Here is a 19,137-nt window from a genome sequence, read left to right as displayed (position 1 = left end):
ATCCACCCTGCAGCAGTACTACTCCCACCGCCGTCTTGCAGCTAAAGACACAGAGGCACGCGGGTAAGTACTTCTCTCAGGATCACCGCAAGAGGCAGCGAGCCAGGCTGTAACTCCAGAAACTCATCCAAGTTCCTACGCCATCTCTGATCCCGGGCAAATGTGAGTTTCCCTTCCCACCTCATCCTCTCTAACTTCTTGCCTCTTCCTAACTACCATCCCTTGCTCTCTAGAATCTTCCACGCCTCCCGCCCATGGTACAACATCTCATTCTTGGACTGGATGCCTTCCGTCAGTGCTTCTCCCTGGGCTCTGACTTGGGCCCCAACCACAGCTCTGGCCTTTCCTCTTACCCCCACCTGCTCCAGCCAGCAGGGTGTGGCCACTCTGTCCCAGCCTTCACTCATTAATGGCTACCCCGGCCTTGGGCAGCCAGGAACCCTGGCTCTGACATCCCCCAACTCCCCTCCTCTGGTGACCATCCAAAATTAGCTCCACTCTAACACTGCGGGAGGCTGGTCTGGTCAGGCCCTGGACACAGGGCAGGCAGGACATTAGCTGAGCTCAAAACCAACACAACCAAATTCCTCAGCTTGGCATTCGAGGCCTTCTTGACTGGGCCCCCAAATAGTATTCTTGATCTGGCCCTGCCCTAGCCAGCCCCTCCGGCCATGCCCAGCTCCCAAACCCACTGACCGCTGGTCTTGAGGCAGCAACAGAAATGTGTAGAGGGGCCCAGGAGGAAGGCACAAGGTGTTGGTAAACGTCAGAGGCCAGATCTGCACTGTACCGAACAGCGGTCACACGTCACCACTGAGCCCCTGAAATGTGGCTAGCCCAGATTGAGAGGTGCTGGAAACACAAAACACAAACCAATTGTAAAGACTTAATATGGAATAAGAATATTAAATATCTCTTTTATTCTATATTGATTATATCCTGAAATGATACTTTGGATATATTGGGTTAAATAGAATATACTATTAAACTGGTGGCCACCAGCAAAATAACATAAAAACAGGAAGGGGGACAAAACATAAGAGGCTCCTAAATACAAAGAACAAACTGAGGGTTACTGGAGGGCTTGTGGGTGGGGGGAAGGGCTAAATGGGTGATGGGCATTGAGGAGGACACTTGTTGGGACGAACACTGGGAGTTCTACGTAGGGGATGAATCGCTAGAGTCTACTCCTGAAATCAACATTGCACTGTATGCTAACTAACTTGGATGTGAATTGAAAAATAAGAACCAACAAACAAAAAATTGCTGGCCAATAGACACATGAAAAGACGCTCACCGTCACTGATCATCAGGAAAATGCAAATCAAAACCACAATGATACCACCTCACACTCAGAATGACTAGTATCAAAAACAAGAAACAGGGGCGCCTGGGTGGCACAGTCGGTTAAGCGTCCGACTTCAGCCAGGTCACGATCTCGCGGTCCGGGAGTTCGAGCCCCGCGTCGGGCTCTGTGCTGATGATGGCTCAGAGCCTGGAGCCTGTTTCCGATTCTGTGTCTCCCTCTCTCTCTGCCCCTCCCCCGTTCATGCTCTGTCTCTCTCTGTCCCAAAAATAAATAAACGTTGAAAAAAATATATATAAAAAAAAAAAAAACAAGAAACAAGTGTTGGTGAGGATGTGCAGAAAAAGGGACCCTCATGCACTGCCGGCGGGAAGGCAAACGGCTGAAGCTACTGTGGAAAACAGGACAGAGGTTCCTCAAAAACGTAAAAATAGAAATACCGCACAATCCAGTATTTCTACTACGGGTATTTACCCAAAGAAAGTGAAAACACGAATTCAAAAAGACATATGCACCTCGATGTCTGCTGCAGCATTATTTACAATAGCCAAGATATGGAAGCAACTCATGTGTCCAGTGGTAAATAGATGGATAAAGAAGACTTTATATGTTACTATTAATCAGCCATAAAAAGAAATGAGATCTTGCCATCTGGGACAACATGGATGGACCCAGAGGGTATAATGCTAAGTGAAGTAAGTCAGAGAAAGACCAGTGCCATATGATTTCACTTATATGTGGAATCTAGGGGAAAAAAGCAAACAAAGCAACCAAAAACAGACTCCTAAATACAGAGAACAGACTGGTGGTAGCCAGAGGGAAGGGGGGCTTTTATGTGACACATGATTTCAAAATGCTGGCAATCGCTTCAAATTTGGTTCAGCCACCGTGGGAGCCACACAAATCAGTGTGCAGGCCGGCAACCTCAGGCCTCACTCTCTGACCTCTCTCCTGGCCCAGGCTTCCTTCTCTCCAGCTTGCTATCACCACCCCACCTGCCCTGCCTGGTGGAAGCCTTCCCCTTTCTCCACTTTCCCCAGCAGAACCCCCTGTGTCCTCCCCCCACCAAGCAGCAGAGGAGGCTGCTGGCACCACGGAGCACCTCCTCTGAGCCAACTGCTGTGCCCTTCGTGGGGGGTGAGTCCTAGTCTCAGCCCCACTGTACACATGAGAAAACTGAGGCTCAGATCGCACAGCTGCTAAGTGGGACAGCCAGGATTCGAACGCTGGTCCCCCTGGCTGCAAGGCCTGAGTCTCCCATCCTACACTCAGGGACCTGACCCGCAGACACGAACAAATACTGTTTGCCATAGTGAATCGAGCCAGTTCACTCCAATGAGGCAGTGGTGCCCAACTAGAGCAATTCTGCCCCCCAGAGAGCAGGCGGCAATGTCTGGAGACACTTCGGGCCGTCACAAGTAGGGGGGCCGAGGGGAGGGTGGTGCTGGCCCTGGTGGCACTTCTAACGAGTGGAAGCGAAGGATGCTGCTAACACCCGATAATGCACGGACAGCCCCTTCAACAAAGGATTCCTGCCCAAAATGTCAACAGTGCCGAGGTGGCGAGCCCTGGCATAAGAGCCAAGCTACTGTCACCAGCTAGACCCCCAAGACCTGTCCTGTACTGCTCACCCGCTTGTTCCCACAGACCTTTGTCCCACCTATTTCCTCAGGCTCTTCTTTCCAACTATCTCTTAACTCGGGCAAAAGGCGCGATGGACACAGCATCCTCGAAGGAAATCGAAACTACCCCTCAAGCAAGAAGGACGGCCAGGACAAACTCCGCCGGCCCAGACCCCCCCGGACCATTTTGAGCTCAACCCCCAACCCACACCTGCACAGATGGACCACGGAGGGACCTGTGGAATGACTGACAGTTACCGTTCCCTCATCAGAAAGCTAAAATCTCCGCCCAAGGAGCACAAGCCTCATTTACGTGACTCAGAATATACTTATCGGTATGTTTCCTCCAGGTACATGCCCGACTTTATGCCGGCTTCTACCTGGGGCCGAGGCTCCCCTTTCTAATTATTCATCCCAACCCTAAATAAAAGGAGCCCATTCACCCTTGCTCCGGGAGTCACGGCTTTGGAAGTTATTCCCCGCGATGTGCTTATTTGCCACAAGTTTTTGCGGGACAACTCCACCTGTACCTGTGACTCACCAAGGAGCGAACTCACGCTGGTTCTCTGTCACAACAAACACGAACGTATTTCTTCCTGGTCCCCAGTTAAACAGCAGTAACTGGCCAGGACCTTCTCTTTGTGATACCAAGAGCATCAACAATAACAAAGTATCTTCCTTTCCTGCCCACTTCCTGGGTGGGGATCAGGAGCTACAAGCACCTTGGCCCTCCTATCCTCTGACTTATCACCTTCATTTACAGACAAGAGCCTGAGGCTCAGAGTGGGACGTCACTGGCTCAGGTGGAAACCCAGATCTTGCTGACCCTCAAACTTCTTCCCTTAATCACCCTGCTGTACTGCCCTAAGCGGCAGCTGGCACAGGGCTATTTTCTGGGGGCTTTGGGGTGGCAGTCCCTGCGGTTGTCCCCTGGTCTGGGTAACCTCCAGAGGTCAGGGGACCCAGATGGAAGTGGGGGTGGGGATCTGGTTAGCTGTTTAGCTCACATCGCCAGGGCCTGCTCTGGAGCCAGCCAGAAAAGGTCTCAGTGCTAAATCAGCTGCTCAAGAGACACCCCCACCCCCGCCACCCTACCCCGCAAGGTGGGCAACACCCCAGGAAGCTAGGGCCACTTGAGTTTAGGATCGAGCCAGGAACACACTCACAATAGCATGGACTTCTATTTAGAAACACTAGGCTGAGCGGAAATAAGGTTACTGCCTGGGGGCAGATCTCTTTCCGGAGGAGGAGGAGGAGGAGGGGAGGCGCACAGGCCAAGCCCTCAGCAGCCCCAGAGGAAGCGGAAACCGGGCCTTAAAACTAAGGGCAGGAGAGGAGGTGAAAGCATGACTCTGGCCGGGAGGGGCGGAAGGCCCGACAGCTGGCTCCCACCTCACCAAACGTCCCCTTTGTCGGCTTTGTCATCTGAAATCGCAGGGCAGGATATGGCACTTGAAGGGTGAGGGTTAACAATGGCTCTCTGGGTCCAAGGGCACCTGAGGTCCCCAAGGAGGGCAGGCCTTTCCAAGGCCCCAGAGAACTCAGAGGATTGGCCCTTGGCGAGAGCAAGGGGCAAAAGGAAGCCTCTACTAACTTCTCTCATTTTCTTTTAAAAATCATCCTCAAATAGGCATACCCTTCAACCCAGTAAAGCCCTTCTGGGAGTCTAGCCTGAAAAAGGATTTAAAACACAAAAAGAACTTTACCAGCAAAACTCATCATCAACGTACAGCTCAGCCATAATGCTCACTTTGGACACGCCAACTCGGTCCCAAGACTACTGATATATTACGGAACAATTTCATCAAGACGCTTAAATGTGAATTTGCTCACGGGCAGTTTTGCCTGCCAGAAACACTAGGTGAACACGGAAAACTGCATCCACCCAAATCAAGCTGCAAAGAAACGCCCACAACACACAGGCATGGACCTCAAACATCTGTCAGCGGCCTCTGGGCCACAGCCCTCCGCATCTGGGGTCCCACCTAGTGCCGGATTTCAGATAACCCTCCTCCCACGGCTTCACCTGCCCTAACGCACCCACAGCCACAGCACCCGGCAGCTCTTTTTCACCATACAGTGCTATATTTATTGTAGTATGTTTGTATTTCTTATCTGCAAAACTTGTGTACAACTGTACCACGGGGTTCTTAGCTTCCTTTTTTTTTTTTTTTTTTAATGGGCTCCTGCTGCCGTTTTTTAAGCACTGCCCTTAGCAGCATGTCTTATAAGGCGTCCATTCTTTACTGATTTTGCACAGCTCCAAAATTTTTAGGAACACTTAGTTACATTACAGCAGAACTGACTATATTATGTACAGTGCTTAACACAGCACACAGCACTTAATAAGCATTTAATCGTTTTTTTAAAAATCATTTAATTTAAAAAAAAATTAAATATCCAGTAAGATTAAGAGCAAGGCGGTACTGAGCCATCACAGAAAGTATGTAGGAAGCATTTAGAATAATACGGAAAGATGTTTTAGGAACGAAAGACAGTATACAACACTGTAGGTATGTCTGATTGTATGATTCCAACCCTGCATTAAAACATTTTTCTCACCATAAAAGCTGATAAAGTCTGTAAGGAAATGTATCAAAATGTCAAAAGCAATGGATGGGACTTATTAGGATGGTGTTTTTCTTTTTACCTAAAGAAAAAAAAAAAACGTTCTTTGCAAAATCATAAGGCTTTTAACAGCTCACAAGCAGCATAAGATCAGAACCAAAATAGTTTTTTTTTTTTTTAATTTTTTTTTTTCAACGTTTATTTATTTTTGGGACAGAGAGAGACAGAGCATGAACGGGGGAGGGGCAGAGAGAGAGGGAGACACAGAATCGGAAACAGGCTCCAGGCTCTGAGCCATCAGCCCAGAGCCTGACGTGGGGCTCGAACTCACAGACCGTGAGATCGTGACCTGGCTGAAGTCGGACGCTTAACCGACTGCGCCACCCAGGCGCCCCCCAAAATAGTTTTTTTTAAGAAGCAGAAAAATGGGGCGCCTGGCTGGTACAGTCAGTGGAGCATGTGACTCCTGGTGTCAGGACTGTGAGTTTGAGTCCCACATTGGGGGTAGAGGTTACTTAAAAATAAAATCTTTAAAAAGAAAAAAAAAAGGCAGAAAAATAATCTCAGACTGCTAAGTCAACTCTTAAAGTTTATTTTTATTTTGAGGGGCGCCTGGGTGGCTGGGTCAGTTGAGCCTCTGACTTCGGCTCAGGTCATAATCTCGAGGTTCATGAGTTTGAGCCCCGTGTCAGGCTCTATGCTGACAGCTCAGAGCCTGGAACCTGCTTCAGATTCTGTGTCTCCCTCTCTCTCTCTGGACCTCCCCCGCTCACACACACACACACACACACACACTCTCTCTTACTCTCTCTCAAAAATAAACAATTAAAAAAAGAAAAGTTTATTTTTATTTTAAGAGAGAGCATGCACAGGAGAGGGGCAGAGAGAAAAGGAGACAGAGAGAATCTCAAGCAGGCTCTGGTGTTGTCAGTGGGGAGTCCAACATGAGGCTTGAACTCACAAACCCATAAACTGTGAGATCATGATCTGAGCCAAAACCAAGAGTCTGCCGCTCAACCAACTGAGCCACCCAGGCACCCCCAACCCAACTCTTGATGTTTGCTCACTCTGTGCTCAGCACACGAGTACCATCCTGCCGCTATAACAGCAACCACAACCTGCTTAAAGGCAGCTTCGTTCTACTCAATAGGATATCAAACACTCCCTCCCCTTTCTACCTTGTCTTCAGAATAAAGATGATTTTTTTAAGAAGAATTTTGAAATGGGGACGCCTGGGTGGCTCAGTTGGCTGGGCAGCCGATTTCAGCTCAGGTCATGATCTCACGGTTCATGGGTTCGAGCCCCACATCAGGCTCTGTGCTGACAGCTCAGAGCCTGGAGCCTGCTTCGGATTCTGTGTCTCCCTCTCTCTGTCTGCCCCTCCCCGGCTCATGTCTCTCAAAACTGAATAAACATTTAAAAAATAAATTAAGAAAAAAAAAAGAATTTTGAAATGATATAAGAAATTTGAAACCATAGATATGGTAACATTTGCTTTGTACCTAGTAATAAGCTAGAAATGATTTTCTTTTGAAATCCATTTGCATCCCACAAGGATTAGGTGAGAAGGACCCTGACTCCGCCCAAAATTAATCCAACCCTCCTCTTTGAGGCCAAATGTTGGTTTATCAGGAAGAAGGGGAGCAAAGGGGCTCCCTATCTGGAGACTGCTAATGTTTAGGCTTTGAGCTTCTGCAAGACTCATCAGGAAACCTGTAATCAGTCTTGTCCTGACACGAATCTGACAAATTGGGATCCCTAAGGCGTCATAGGCCAGGGAAGTCCTCGGGAAGGTCTTCACCACGTGGGGAGCCAGGAGAACCTGTTCCTTCTAAGATAGAAAGATGAGACGGTGCCATTACTTCCCCAGTTCACAGCCAGCTAGTTCCCCAGGCACTGTGTCAAAACGTTAAGTCCTGTCCCAGCCATAAAACCTAGATGGACCTTCCGGCCTTTGCTGCCATGGCGGCCACGCCAGGGAACAATGAAGTGGGAAAGAGTTATGGTCCCTGATTAGAGTCTTTTGTAAAGCAATACCTGCTTCAACGTCAATGTGAAGGGACCGAGCAAGCAGTACTTCAGAATAGGAAGCCTGGGTGACAGGGATCTCCCATCCAGGATGGGTCTTCCTTAGCTGGTAACTAAGGCAAGTGTTAAACTGAAGCTCAGAGCCCTGGGTTCTAGTCCCTTCTTCTCCCAGAGCCCCAGTATCAGTATCCCCACACACAACATGAGGTCGGGTTAGATCAGCGGGTCACACCCTAAGCTCAAGCAGGTGACCTAATAAATTGTCCACGAGTATCAGCCATCACACAGCTCTCTTGGCCTAGCTCTCCCTTGTCTTAATTATGAGAAAATCAGGGGTTCTGAGATGGTGTGAGGCAGCTCACAGCTTGGGGAACTAGATTCACTTAAAAAGGGTCCCCTCACTCTGGAGATACCAGGAGACAAAGCAACTTGTGAATCAGATGCACTCCTCTGCATGAAACTTCCAGAGTAGCGAGGGCGTTTTACAGGGCTAAAGCAGGCGGAAATGACAAGTGAAACTGACAAGGGGGAAATCTTAACCAGTATAAAAGCAAAGTTCTGCATTTAGGTTTGAAAGAAAATGATCCATATGGAGCCAGGTACACTGGGAGAGGGGGACAAGACTGCGATTGAAAGCCAGCCCCTAACAGACAAGAAACATCAGTGAGAGCCAACAGTGTGAGCTAAAAACACCAACTGCATCTTCTGGACAAAAAGGATGTGGTAAGCTGACCAAGGGTCCAGCTGCCCTCGTGGTGGTCAGGGCACATCTGGAAGAGCAGGCTCCCACTGGAGAAGGCAGCATGTCCAGGAAGATTGCTGCAAGGCTGAGGGCAGTTTCCTGGGGCCACCAGGAGGAAGACGCAGCTGTGAGAAGGGTAAAGAAGAGATGTGCCAAGTTAAGAATGTGCTGGCTGTCCTCAAAGACAGCAGAGCCCTCAAGCAGAGAAGGGCAGCAAATCAAGGCAGCCAGAAAGCCACGGGTGTGAGTGACACAGAGGCCTGCTTCTCCAACCACAGGACCTCTGCTCCAGTGGGGGTTCCACCCTGTAACAGGAAGTGCGGGCTCTGAGGAGAGGTGGTGAGGTAACAACACAGGCACCCAGTGGGCCTGAATGGCCTCAAAACTGCCCCTAGGCGCAGTGCGCTTAGCAATCACCTGAGCATCTTGTTAAAATGCAGGCTCTAATTGAGCAGGGTTGGGGCCAGACCTGCAAGTCTGCATTTCTAACAAGCTCCCAGGTGATGCTAATGCCAGGGACTACACTTTGGTAACTAGGCTCTAGACCACTTGCAGGGCAGAGAGCAAGTCCTGAGCAGGTGGGTCTGGAGAAGCCCCCTCTGTGGGCCAGCCTCCTGAAAGGGCAATCCTGGGGTCAGAGTGGGGTACAAGCTAACTGGAACCCCAAGAACGGTGATGGTGCCTTAGGAAGGAAGACCTCTCCTGGAGTTACACAGCAACTGGGGGATTCTCTCAGTGAAGCTTCAGGGAAAGGAGATGGGGGGGGGGGGAGGGAAGGGTGGAGTCAAGCCCCATGTGTTTGGGTCTCCAATACAACTCAGCAACTCAGACTTGGTTCACAGGAGCAGGAACCAGACAATGACCTGCTGCAAACGTGTCTAGAATTAATCAGCTCTGCCCCACCCATCCCTCCACAAAAGCTCTCTGCCCCCTTATTCCTCTAGGGGAAAGGTGACTGACTGCAAACTGGAAGGCTCCCCGGCTGTGACTCACACACACAGTCAAATCCAATCCCTGCAGCCTAATATTCACAGAGCCCTGACCTCCCCTTCTTTCCAAGCCTAACGCCTCACTCTAGGGCCACCTCCTTTCCTGGCTCTGGCTCAAGTTCAGGTGTGTCCCCAGCTCCACCGATCCCAACTCTTCCAGACACGGCAGAAGTTTCTCGGTCTCCACGCCTCGGCATTCTCACAGCATCTGTGTGGCCTTACAAAGTATGCCTAGAATCCGTTTTACGGCGGATGTCTCGTCTCGGATGCCAAGGTCCTATAAGCGCCCCTTTGTCTCCCCCTGCGGCGCCCAGCGCGGTGCCGGACGCACAGGAAGTACTCAGAAACGAGCTGGGGGCAGCGGCCGTGACCAGAGGGGGCGCCCAGCACGGAGGGACCAGCCGGGCTGAGGGAGGGTCTCCCCAAAGAACAAGGGTCACCAGGACCGAAGCGCGGAACCCCGAGTTCAGGGCCGGCAGCCCCTCTGCGCCCTTCTGAGCCGGGGCCAGGACTGATCCGGGCCCGCGCCCCTTCCTTCCGGACCCGGTCCACGCGCCCGGGGCCACCCATCCCCAGCGCCCTCACCTTGTAAACCTTTCCGAAGGCGCCGTCGCCCAGCTCGCCCACGATCTCCCACACTTCGTTGGGGTCCACGTCCCGGCGGACGTGCTCATATTCGCGGGACTTTCTCTTCTCGAAGGTAGACAGGCGCAGGATGCGACGAAAATTGGCGAAAGCCATGGCTGAGGGCGCGCGAGCCGGGGGGCGAGGTGGCGCCGGCTCCGGCTCGGGCTCAGGCTGTGGCTCCGGCGGCCGCGAGGAGGAGGGGCTGGAGGACGCCGCGGCGCTCGGGGGTTCTCCCCAGACCCGCCCTTCCCCGCAGCCCGTCCCCGGTCAAGTGCGCCCCGGGCTGCGCGCGGCGGGAGCACCCGGAACCGCGCAGGCGGCCGCGGTCCCCGCCCCCGCTCGGTCCCGTCCCGGGGGCCGCCTCCCGACTGCCCGCCCAGTTCGCGCCGCGCCCCCACCGGGGCTCGGGACGCGTTCTGGGGACCTGGCCCCGCGCCCACCCACGGCCCGGCTCCACCTGCCGCTCCCCGGCAACGCCCGAAGACCCCTTAATTGGCTGCGGGCGCTCCCCGGCTCCGCCCGTCGCCGCAGGGCACTCTGGAAACTGTAGTCCCCTGCGCGCCGCCCGCCCGCGAGCTACGGGCTGGGCTTTAACACAGCTTAGGGCATCCTTCCGCGGGACCGGCCCGGGTCTGCGAGGCCAGCCACGCCGCGTGGCTCTCAAAATGTCTGTGGGGGCGAGAGGGGAAGCAAATTGGCTTTCGCGAACGCCCACTGATTTGTTGTCCAAAGCCAAGAAGGTGAAAGGCATCATTAATCACTTAATCTGCCCCGCAACTACTCCGCAAGCCTGCTCTGCTCGCGCCCACTTTTCAAGTGAGGACTCCCGGCGAGCAAAGGCACCAGCCCCAGGCTGCACATCCCGTTGGCGGATCCAGTGCGGTTTCCTCGGCGTGGTGCTGCCTCCTAGTGCACGAAATGCTGCGCCCCTTGCGGCCGCCGTCAGGCCCTGGAGGCCTGGGCTTCCTCGCTCGTTTCCTGCTTCCCAGGGGCTCTTCCCGACCAGGATCCACAAACCGGTCAGCATTAGAGGGCTGGAGGAAAAAACTTAGTTATCACATGCTTTATGATGGATCTTAAGGTATATACACATATTAAGTAAAAACTTTCTTAGTCTTAATTTCCCAATTTTAAAAAATGAGCTCATTACAGATAGAACTGAAGTTTTCTTTGACCACCATCATCTTTCATCCTGCCTGTTTGACACGCTCCACTGCCACTGTACCAGCTACTGTTCGCTGTCACTGGGGCAATGATACTTTTATCTAATCTACAAAGTGATTCTGTGAAAACTGATAAAAAGAAACCTCACTAGAGCGGAGTCCTGAGGCTAGAAGGGGGATCTGGCAGCACTTGATGTCAATTACAGAAAAATTGTCAGTTGCAAACCCCAACATAAGAATATTTAGCAGGAGGGACGCCTGGGTGGCTCAGTCGGTTGGGCGGCCGACTTCGGCTCAGGTCATGGTCTCGCGGTCCGTGAGTTCGAGTCCTGCGTCGGGCTCTGTGCTGACAACTCAGAGCCTGGAGCCTGCTTCACATTCTGTGTCTCCCTCTCTCTCTCTGCCCCTTCCCTGCTCATGCTGTCTCTCTCTGTCTCAAAAATAAATAAACGTTAAAAAAATTTTTTTAAAAAAAATAAAAAAAAAGAATATTCAACAGGAAAACCATCAATTACAGGGCCCAACAGGGAAAGATGCATATTGCATCTTGGGGAAGAAATTGACTACCCTGGTAACTCAGTCAATGGAAAACCATTATCACCCCAAACTCTTGCTTTTCTCTAATAGGATTTCCTTCCAAACAATTCTCTCCAACTTTCTCCTTCTCCATAAAATACAGTTATTTTCCTTCGTCTGTTGTATTTGCCTATGGTTTTGCCTTAGCATGCATGTCCTGAATTGTGATTTTCTTATATTCTTGTATAAACCCATTTTGCTGGTAAAAACAAAAACAAAAACAAAAAACCTGGCCACTTTTTATATTACATTTCCAAATAAAGTATGCTGAAGGGTAGGAAGACTGGATTATAAATCTACCTCATAATCAAATAGCATTTCAGGGAATGTCACTCTCCGGGAATCCCCACCCCTACAGAGCATGCCAATATTGAGATGTTTTCACCCCTTCTTGAGCAGGGTGCAAATATAAAGTGTAGTTCTTAGTTTGGAAAACTAACTAAAGAAGCCTGGGATGCTGGTTGGTGGTGGTCTGCACAACACGTTCCCCGAGTAAAGGTTGCCAAGAGGTTTGAAAGGTTCCAACACCTTCCCGAGCAGTTAGAACTGTAGAGGGTCTTTGCCACTAAAAGAAGGAAAATTCTCACTGAGAAAGCCAATGTTTCAACCTCCCCAAACAAGCTGAAAGGCGGGTCTTTCATTAGTTTCTGTCCATTTGACCAACTCCACGAAGAGGGTGAGGGGACAAAGGGGAAGTCTTTCCCCCTGGAAAGTGGAGATTGTGACTTTGCAGAAGCTGTAGGTCTGAGGGGATGAGAGGTCCAAGCCTTAGCTCATCCCCAGGCCTGCACCAACCCAGGTGCACCAACCCAGGGCTCTGTGACTGGCTCTGTGATCGCTCCAGAAAGAAATGAAATGAGAAACAAAAATGGAGAGGTTCATCCAAATGCATTAAGTGAAAGAAGCCCAACCCAAAAGAACACATATGATTTCGCTGATACGAAATGTCTGGAAGAGGCAAAAGACCACATATTTTAAGGTTCTATTTTCATGAAACATCTAGAAAAGGCAAACTCACAGAGACAGAAAATAGATTAATGTTGCTACGAAATGGGGATTAACTGTAAATAGACATGAAGAACCTTACTAGGGTGATGAAAATATTCTAAAGTTGGAGTATATGGGCATGTGGGTGGGTCAGTTGAGAGTCGGACTCGACTTCAGCTCAGGTCGTGATACGAAGGTCATGGGATCAAGCCCGGAATTAGGCTCCAGGCTGAGTGTGGAGCCTGCTCAAAATTCTCTCTCTCTCTCCCTCCCTCTCTCTCTCTCTCTCTCTCTCTCTCTCTCTCTCTCTCTCCCACTCTCCCTCTCCCACATTCATGCACTCTCTCTCTAGGAATAAATAAATAAGATTATGGTGATGATGTCACAACTCAGTAGATTTTCTAAAAATCACTGAACTGAGGGGCACCTGGGTGGCTCAGTCGGTTAAATGTCTGACTCCTGGTTTGTGCTCAGGTCGTGATCTCACAGTTTCTGAGATCAAGCCCCGTGTCAGGCTCTGCACTGACAGCACAGAGCCTGCCTAGGATTCACTCCCTCTCCCTCTCCCTCTGCCCCTCTCTCTTTCTCTCTCTCTCAAAATAAATTAAATAAATAAATATCACTGAATTGTACACTTGAAATGGGTGAATATTACGACACGTAAACTGTACTTCAATCAGGTTGTAAGAAATCAAACAGGTTCAACAAAACTAGAGGAACATTTCAGAAGTAACTAGTAGACTAGTCAAAAAAAATTTTTAAAGAGAGGAAAAATATTCACCGGAGACAATGAAAAAAGAGATATAATATCAGGTACTGTGAAGGTTTTTAAATCACAAAATGATATTTTAAACAAATTTATGTGAATAAATTTTAAAAAAATTAAGTGGTCTCCTCACCCAACATGGGGCTCAAACTCACGACCTCGAAATGGAGTCGCATGCTCCTTGACTGAGCCAACCAGGCGCTCCAACATAAAAAATTGTAATCTACATGAAATTAGTAATCATGTGCAAGAAAATAGAAATGATATAAATAATATATATAAATGATGTATAAAGATACATAATTTCTTGTTTTAATGTTTATTTTTTTAATTTTTTTTAACGCTTTTATTTATTTTTGAGACAGGGAGAGACAGAGCATGAACAGGGGAGGGTCAGAGAGAGAGGGAGACACAGAATCCAAAACAGGCTCCAGGCTCCGAGCTGTCAGCACAGAGCCCGACGCGGGGCTCGAACTCACGGACCGCGAGATCATGACCTGAGCCGAAGTCAGCCGCCCAACCGACTGAGCCACCTGGGTGCCCCTATGTTTATTTTTGAGAAAGAGAGTGCAGGGGAGAGGCAGAGAGAGAGGGAGAGAGAGAATCCCAAGCAGACTCTGAGCTGTCCGTGCAGGGCCCAACCCAGGGCTCTGTCTCACAAACTGTGAGATCAGGACCTGAGTGGAAATCAAGAGTCGGACACTTAACTGACTGAGCCACCCGGGTGCCCTATAAATATACATAATTTGAATTAGAAACAAAAGCCTAAATAAACTAATAACCAATAAAGAAAATAAAAAATCAAAAGTCTATACCTACCAAAAGACATCAGGTTATGTAGCACTACAAATAATTTCCCCCTATACGTATTCTTTTTGCTTTGTTTTGTTTTGTTTTTCTCTCTTTATATACATTTTTTTATATTTATTTTTGAGAGAGAGAGAGAAAGAGAGAGAAAGACAGAGTGCAAGCAGAGAGAGATGGAGACACAGAATCCAAAGCAGGCTCCAGGCTCTGAGCTGTCAGCACAGAGCCCAGCACGGGGCTTGAACTCACAGACCGTGAGATCATGACCAGAGCCAAAGTCCAACACTTCACCCACTGAGCCACCCAGGCGTCTCTTCATATACATTTTTTAAGAAGATAGGAAAAAAAGGAATTCTACTCATTTTATGAAATAAGATTGACCACAACTAGATAAGGACAGTAAAAGAAAATTATAGGCTATTTTCACTTATGAATTAAATGAGAGAAAAATAAATTACTAGCCAGATGAAACCAGAGGTGAATAAAAACATCATGACCAAGAAAGGTTTATCCAGGAGTACAAGAACGGTCTTACATCAGACCGTTATCAATGTAAGACATTGCACTGACAAAGGAAAAAAGAAAATCACAGTCACAACATAGAAAAAGCATTTGACACCATTCTTAGGTCGGATTCCCCCAGACGGAAGGATCAGGATTTGGGTACAAGTAGTTTATTTGGGAGGTGATGCCAGGAGGCACCAGTAGGGAATGGGAGGCATGAAGCCAGTAAAAGATGGACTTTGGGGCGCCTGGGTGGCTCTGTCAGTTAAGCACTCGACTTCAGCTCAGGCCATGGTCTCACAGTTCATGAGTTCAAGCCCTGCATCGAGCTTCAAGCTAATAGCACAGAGCCTGCTTGCGATTCTCTCTCTCTCTCTCTCTCTCTCTCTCTCTCTCTCTCCCTCTCTGCTCCTCCCCCACTCTCTCTCAAAATGAACTTGTAAAAAAAAAAAAAAGAAAGAAAGAAAAAAGATGCACTTTGGAGCTGATTACTACTGCAGCCACCTGGGGCTAAATCCCACTGGGGAATTCTGGAACTCAAGACACAACACACTTCAGAGTCAACTCACCCCAGAGGCAAGGAAATGGGAAGTTTTTCCCCAAGCCCCATCTGTCCTTGGCCAAGAGCTGCTCCCTTGGGCAGCACTTCCAGCATGCCCTGCTTGAGGGACAAGAAAACACCCCTAAGTTGAGAGATGTCACGGGGCTTTGTAGAGCTTCTACTACAAGTCTTTACATTTCCTATTTCTTGTCCTTTCCTATAGCATTTGCTAGGGGCTCTAGCCATATGTTAGTTACACAGTAACGGTGAAGATGGGAATTTTTGTCTTGGTCCAACATTTAATGGAAAAGGGTTTAAAGTGTCTCCACCAGGTATGATATTTGTGAAAGCATGGTGGCAAACGATTTTTACACAAAAAGAAGCTTCCTGCTATTCCTAATTTGCTAAAAATTTTTTTATCATAGCATATCGTTTTTATATCATCTATAAAGTAGAACGTTAGCAAATATTTTTATGCATTTATTATATGTCAATCATATAATTAATCATATGATTTTTCTCCCCTAGCCTATAAACATGGTGAATTTCACTGGGGCGCCTGGTTGGCTCAGTCGGTTGGGCGTCGACTTCGGCTCAGGTCATGATCTCGCGGTCCGTGAGTTCGAGCCCCGCGTCGGGCTCTGGGCTGACAGCTCAGAGCCTGGAGCCTGTTTCGGATTCTGTGTCTCCCTCTCTCTCTGCCCCTCCCCTGCTCATGCTCTGTCTCTCTCTGTCTCAAAAATAAATAAATGTTAAAAAAAAATTTAAAAAAATGGTGAATTTCATTGATTAAAATATTCTTGCATTCCCGGAAAGTAAGTATTTTGCCTGGCAAATCTTATATTTAGGATTTTTGTATCTATGCTCACAAGTCAAATGGGTCTATACTTTTCTTGTGCTGCCTTTATCTGGTTTTAAAATCAAGATAATGTTAAAATAAAAAACAAATGGAGACCAGGCTTGCTTGAAAATTCTTCAGCAGACAAAACCATTTTAGTCATACAAACAAAGCTTAATTTAGCTTATTTTGCAAGACTAACTTGACCTGGGTCATTTCTTGCATATGCCTCTGGAAATCACAAGCAAAAGTTGAACTGGTTCCCAAGGTTGATAGGTGGTAACCACTGACAATTTCCTTATCATTTAAGAATATTCTAATAACAAATCACTGTGAGAAATAGTCACTACTTTCTCACTATATAAACTGCTTTTTAACAATATACTCCTGAGCCTCATTCCATGTTTTGGTTTGAGTGTTCCTGGTCTGAGAACTGTATTTTTGGTGTTTGCACAATATATTTTACTAATTACTACTTAAGTGATTTGTCAGTTTCACTGCTATTGTTCCTGAATTTTTTGTAAGATTTTATTTTATTTTTTAAATTTTTAAATATTTATTTATCTTTGAGAGAGAGACAGAGCGAACATGAGCAGGGGAGGGGAAGAGAGAGAGGGGAATAGAGGATCTGAAGCAGGCTCTGTGCTGACAGCTCGAACTCACCGACTGTGAGATCATGACCTGAGCCGAAGTTGGATGCTTAACCAACTGAGCCACCCAGGTGCCCTTAAGATTTTATTTTTAAGTAATCTCTACACCTGCCATGGAGCTCGAACTTACAACTCCAAGATCAAGAATTGCACGCTCTACCAGTAGCCAGGTGCCCCTCTTGTCTCACTTTTTGATGGCAGTTTATTATTTGGTTTAGACATTGCAAATCTCTCTCTGATTTATCATCCATTAACTTTGTAAACAGTGTCTTCTATGGAGCAAATATGCTTAATACTGATGTGATTGAATTATTTGTGTCTAATTTTTGTAATTTTTAAAAATCAACTTTATTGAGGTTTAATTTACATTCAAGAAAAATGCACCCATTGTGAACACACAGTTCTAGGAGTTCTGACAAATGTATATGCCCATGTAACTGTCACCAGAGTCAAGGTACAGAACTTGTCCTTCATCTGAGAAAATTCCTTCTGCTTCTTCACCAGGCAATCCCCATTCACACTCCTGGCCCCAGCAACAGCTGATGTTTTCTGCCACCATATATTGGAACTGCCTTTCCTAATTTATCATCTAAGTGGAATCATATTCTTTTTAAAATTAATTTGTTTATTTTGAGAGAGAGAGAGACAGACGGTGCATGAGCAAGAGAAGGCAGAGAAAGGGAGAGAGAGAATCCCAAGCAGGCTCCGTGCTGTCAGCATGGAGCCCCGTGCAGGGCTCCGTATCACGAACCGTGAGATCGTGACCTGGGCTGAAACCAAGAGTCGAACGCTTAACCTACTGAGCCACCCAGGCGCCCCCAGTATGTGCTCTTTTAAGTCTGGCTTCTTTTCACTCATGTTGTTGCAATATTTAATGGTGGCTGCCAGGAGAGGAGTATAAGGCCTCCACTACTTCCCCAGAAGTGCAAAAGCAACCGCCTTCAAAGCAAAAGCTTTGTGCTATTGGGAGAGGAGAACAAAACCCCTCCCTCCCAGTGCCCAGGTAAAGACCTCTGGCTCTTACCTTGGGCAAAGGGAAGGGTCCTTTGTCTTTTTGTGCGGTCACTCAGGAACTCCGCTGACCTGACGGAGCACCAGGTCTTGAATGCTACCAATTACCATGGCATTGGCAAAGAGTTCTGATATTCCAAGAGTCGTTACAGCAGCTAGCAGCACTCACTCTGACTACAACGCTGGAAAAATGCGGTTAAATATGACACGGTTTCTTCTCCCTCCTCCCAGCGGCAGCAGATCTTTCCCTTGGTAGCTCCTGGTGAGTTCTGAGGGCACCTGCAGCTAGAGTCCTCATATGACATTATTTTTAGTGTCGTATACGGTAAATACTCATTTAGATTTACTCACTCATTTTCAATTTCTGGTGCTCTTGTTCCCTTCTTAAATTTCTGTGTTTCCACATGGGATTATTTTTCTGTGCTGGAAGAATTCACTTGTGGGTGTTATTTTTCTCAGTGTTTATGTGTATGGGTTTAGTTTGCTAATGTTTTCTTTAGAATTATTGCATTTATGTTCATGAGTGAGATTTATAACTTTCCTTTCTTATACTGATTTGCCATGTGTTGGCATGCAGATAATATTAGACACATAAAATGAGTTGGAGAGTTTCCTCTCTTCCTGATTCTTCAGAAGACTAGTAAAGCTGTCGTACCCCCATTTTTTTTAGAGTAAACTCTATGCCCAAGGTGGGGCTGGAACTCACAACCCCAAAATCAAGAGTCATGCGCTCTGGGTGCCTGGGTGGCTCAGTCGGTTGAGCATCTAACTTCAGCTCAGGTCATGATCACATGGCTCATGGGTTTGAGCCCTGCATTGGGCTCTGTGCTGACAGCTCAGAGCCTGGAGCCTGCTTCGGATTCCGTGTCTTCTTCTCTGCCCTTCTCCTGCTTGTGCTCTGTCTCTGTCTCTTTCTCAAAAATTAATAAACATTAAAAAAAAAAAGTCATGTTTTACTAACTGAGCCAGCCAGGTGCCCCGCATGTTGTACAGTTTAAACTCACATAATGTTGGGGCACTTGGGTGGCTCAGTCGGTTGAGCATCGCACTTCCACTCAGGTCATGATCTCACAGTCGTGAGTTTGAGCCCCGCATAGGGCTTGTGGCTGTCAGTGCAAAGCCTGCTTCAGATCCTCTGTCTCCCTCTCCTGCCCCTCCCCGACTCGTGCTGTCTCAAAAATAAATAAACATTAAAAAATTTTTTTCACTCAGTGTCGTATGTCAATTGAATCTCAAGAGTTCGAAAAAAGAATTGTAAAATAGCTAATTAAAAAGTATATTGATTACAAATTGAAATAACATTTCAGACACACTGGGTTAAATGTTATCAAAATTAATTTCTTCTTTTTACTTTTTAAAAAAATGTGGCTACTAGAAAATTTCAAATTATGTACGTGACTCATATTTGTGGT

The 19,137-nt window shown here is 47.8% G+C and overlaps 2 protein-coding genes across 3 annotated transcripts in view; both read right to left on the bottom strand.

The window, feature by feature from the left end:
• STK10 (serine/threonine kinase 10) overlaps positions 1-10,149 on the bottom strand; it is a 118,880-nt gene extending 108,731 nt beyond the window's left edge. The window contains exon 1 of one of the 2 annotated variants that reach the window (XM_011285468.4): positions 9,841-10,149. In XM_011285468.4, the coding sequence (XP_011283770.2) occupies positions 9,841-9,996 (156 nt within the window). In that variant the 5' untranslated portion in view covers positions 9,997-10,149. Of the gene's footprint in view, positions 1-3,469; positions 3,592-9,840 lie in introns of those variants that run through there. The other variant, XM_045035527.1, reaches the window with a different exon arrangement.
• Positions 10,049-18,480, bottom strand: LOC123379569 (translation initiation factor IF-2-like). Its single transcript, XM_045035581.1, has 2 exons — positions 17,739-18,480; positions 10,049-10,916 (listed from the first exon to the last, which is right to left on the bottom strand). Exon 2 carries the CDS (start codon positions 10,634-10,636, stop codon positions 10,049-10,051), a length of 588 nt encoding a protein of 195 aa, XP_044891516.1. The 5' UTR covers positions 10,637-10,916; positions 17,739-18,480.
• Positions 18,481-19,137: the final 657 nt, after the last annotated feature.

The sequence above is a fragment of the Felis catus genome, chromosome A1, assembly GCF_018350175.1.
Source record: "Felis catus isolate Fca126 chromosome A1, F.catus_Fca126_mat1.0, whole genome shotgun sequence".
Taxonomy (NCBI): Eukaryota; Metazoa; Chordata; class Mammalia; order Carnivora; family Felidae; genus Felis; species Felis catus.
Note: the sequence above shows the minus strand (reverse complement) of the source record. Positions and strands in the feature narration are given on the sequence as shown.

What these genes read in the sequence shown, in the direction of transcription:
- LOC123379569 (XM_045035581.1), bottom strand. Translation starts at nt 10,636, where the DNA reads ATGATGCCTTTCACCTTCTTGGCTTTGGACAACAAATCAGTGGGCGTT.